Below are 3,161 nucleotides of genomic sequence, written 5' to 3'. Positions count from 1 at the left end.
TTAAACAGCTCTAATTTTGAAGTATTGCACTAGAATTCTCAAAGTGTCACGGATACCCACCCAAAAAGAGAAAATCCACAATTTAAGCCAAGAAACAACTTCTGATACCCAAAAATAAAAAAGTATCGAAAAGGAAATTACAACTGAGACTGAAACAGATATCAATACACAGACTACTTCTTTTTCCCTGCTTTCCCTTCCTTTCTTCTAACGATCTCATCGGCATATTTCACACCCTTACCCTTGTACGGTTCCGGAGGTCTCCACTTCCTTATCGTAGCCGCAAATTGACCGATGTTTGACTTGTTGTATCCACTCACAGTAATTCGCGTGTTTTCTTCAACTTTGACTTTTAGGTCATCCGGGATTGTCATTTTGACCGGATGAGAAAATCCAAGACTTAGAATTAACTCTTTCCCTTCTACGGTTGCACGATATCCAACACCGATTAGTTGAAGTTTTTTCTCAAATCCCTTTGATACACCAACCACCATATTACTTGTTAAAGTCCTGAAAATAATAAACCAAATAAAAATAACAAATCATTATTACCTAAATTATCACCTGATTGACAAAAATTACTGTGTCATATGCTATTTACCAATAAAATTAAGAAAAGTTAATAACAAAAATGAAGGCAATGTACAAAAAAAAAACACTAAATATGATAATATCCTAATTCCTAAATATCAATTATAATGGTGAAAATTTTAAAGATTTTAAAATGGGTAATAACCTGAATAAGCCATGCATTTGGTTAGCTCTTCTTGTTTCCACTGCTTTACTGATTTTAAGAACTGATTCCTGCCTATCAATTGCTATTTCTCTTGGATATGAAAGTGCAAGTTCCCCTAAAGGCCCTTTCACCTTCATATCTTGACCTTCTAATGTGATTACCACATTTGATGGGACTTCAATCGGTTGCTTTCCGATTCTTGACTCTTTGCATTCCACTGTCTTCCTTCTAAAGCTCAGGTGACTAACAGGAACACTGGAAACACAGATTCCATTCCTCTCGCCCAAGAAAGTAGATCCCAATTGGCTGCCGAAAAAGAAAGTAAATATATTTCATATTCAAGATCCTCAGAATGTTTTAGATGGAATTGGAATCTGTCATGCGTTTGGTTGTCATGAAATGGAATGGAATTGAATTCCGGTTCCAGCCAAATTCCATGGAATTTGGCGAATGAATCGCCCCCTTTTGATTGATAAGTAAATTAGGTTCATGTTCTACTGCTAGTTGCTTATTTATGCAATGAAGTGGAGTTCTTAGCAATTTATGCAGTGATTTTTGTATTTGTTACCAATTTATGTAAACAGAATGGTAAAATAATGCAAAAACTGGTAAAAAAAATGGTAACTTTTTGTATAAGTGTGTGTTTTACCCTATCTTCTATGCATTGAGTGGATTTAGATTTCTCTCAGACATATAATGGGAAATACATTAAGAAAGCAAAATATGATATTATATCATGTTTCAGAAATTGGCATAGAGCAAATATTCAAGAGATATATCCATCATAGGTTATTAATGTAAAATGTGAAATGTGAAATGCGAAAAGGGTTCTACAGAATAAAATCCAAATTAATTAAACTAAAAGATAGAAAAATCCATGGTAGAAAGTGGAAACCATGCTCGAAGAACCCTAATTTAGCTGAAAATAACACAGATAGCTCAAACTGAAAACAAAGGATTTGGTATTCGCGAAATTGATAGAGAATAGATAGAAACCTTTCTCATAAAATGTTCTGTACGAAATGGCTTCTTCAATTACCAGAACAGAATCTTTAATAACAAGAAAAATAAAAAAGGTAAAACCATCAAGGGAAACCCACTGTTGAAATCATATCGTACAAACCCTAATTCTTTTGCAGCTGATTCAAAGCGAACAGGAAGTTTTATATTTTGGAGAAATTAAAACAGAACAAGTGGAGAAGATTATCGGGTACATCAGAAATCGAATGTTAATGGAATGCGTCGAGTAAAGAGAGGAGAATTAGGGTTGTAGAGTACCTGGTACTGAAAGAAGCAGCCATTGTCACCAGGAAAGAGGATGATGATGTCCAAAACTCCCAAGACTGGTTTATCCCTTCGCCATATTTGTAGATAAGAAGACTTTATACCACCCAGGTTATTTTAATTGAAAATAAAAGCCAGATGGGTATATATTATAACTTATAAGAGTACATTATTAATTTGGTCCTTCGTTATACATTTGTATTGTATTTGGTTTGAAAAAAATTGTTGCAATTCTAAATTTATATAGTTTTATTTTGTTTCAAGTTTAATTCATAGGTAGTTAAAACTTAAATCAACCAAGTTGTTAAAACTTTAAATATCATTTTGTCCTATTTCTTTTTTTTTTTTATTATTATTATTATTAAACCCCATGACCCCGTAAACTTCTTCCAACATCATCTTCCACTTTCATCTTGGTGATGATCTCAAACTTGTTACGATAGTCACATCCAAGGCTCCAATCATGGATTAACCAAACTCCCCCCCCCCCCCCCCCCCCCCACACACACACACACCACCACCACCACCACCAATCAAAACTCGATAGGAGTATTGGGATTGATGCATGGATGATAGATTTCAAAAAAGACTTTCTAATTGGAAGGTTAAGATGTTATCAGGAGGGGTCGTTTAACTTTGTCGAACTCGGTTTTTGGTAGTCACAATAAACTTTGTTGAAGTCGGTTTTTGGTAGTTTTGATATTTATTACACGTTTATGTTAAGATTGCCTAAAGGAGTTTGTCATACTTTCAAGTCGTGCAAGGCTATATTTTCTTGGGGAGGGGGGGGGGGGGGGATGAAACACAGTGAAGTTTGGTGAAGTATGAAGTGGTTTTAAATTCTAAGCAGAATTATGGTTTGGATGTTGGTAGTCTCGATGATTTTAATGTTGCTTTGTTATACAAAATGAAGATGCCGATTCTTTATTAAGTTTAACTCCTTAAGGGTTAAGGTTTTGAAAACTCTTTATGGTATGAGTGTGGGGTTGGTTTTCATTCGGGTTCTCGACATGTAGGTGGTTGTGGGGTTTTGTCCTTTATAGTTGTTTCTATCAATCAACTTTTTGACAGTGGTGTTATTCATGTGTAAGCTATGCATCGGGTGTTTAGTGATGGGGATGGGGCTGACATGAGGGTTTGG

The 3,161-nt window shown here is 35.0% G+C and overlaps 1 protein-coding gene across 1 annotated transcript; it reads right to left on the bottom strand.

The window, feature by feature from the left end:
- Nucleotides 1-2,156, bottom strand: EMB2394 (Ribosomal protein L6 family). The gene is made up of 3 exons (XM_078994974.1): nucleotides 2,015-2,156; nucleotides 737-1,042; nucleotides 1-510 (listed from the first exon to the last, which is right to left on the bottom strand). The coding sequence occupies exons 1-3, from the start codon at nucleotides 2,035-2,037 to the stop codon at nucleotides 174-176; spliced, it is 666 nt and encodes a 221-aa protein (XP_078851100.1). The 5' UTR covers nucleotides 2,038-2,156; the 3' UTR covers nucleotides 1-173.
- Nucleotides 2,157-3,161: the final 1,005 nt, after the last annotated feature.

The sequence above is a fragment of the Lactuca saligna genome, chromosome 5 (genome assembly GCF_052625555.1).
Source record: "Lactuca saligna cultivar CGN05327 chromosome 5, ASM5262555v1, whole genome shotgun sequence".
NCBI classification, from domain to species: Eukaryota; Viridiplantae; Streptophyta; class Magnoliopsida; order Asterales; family Asteraceae; genus Lactuca; species Lactuca saligna.
This window is presented reverse-complemented; position numbering and strand designations above follow the sequence as displayed.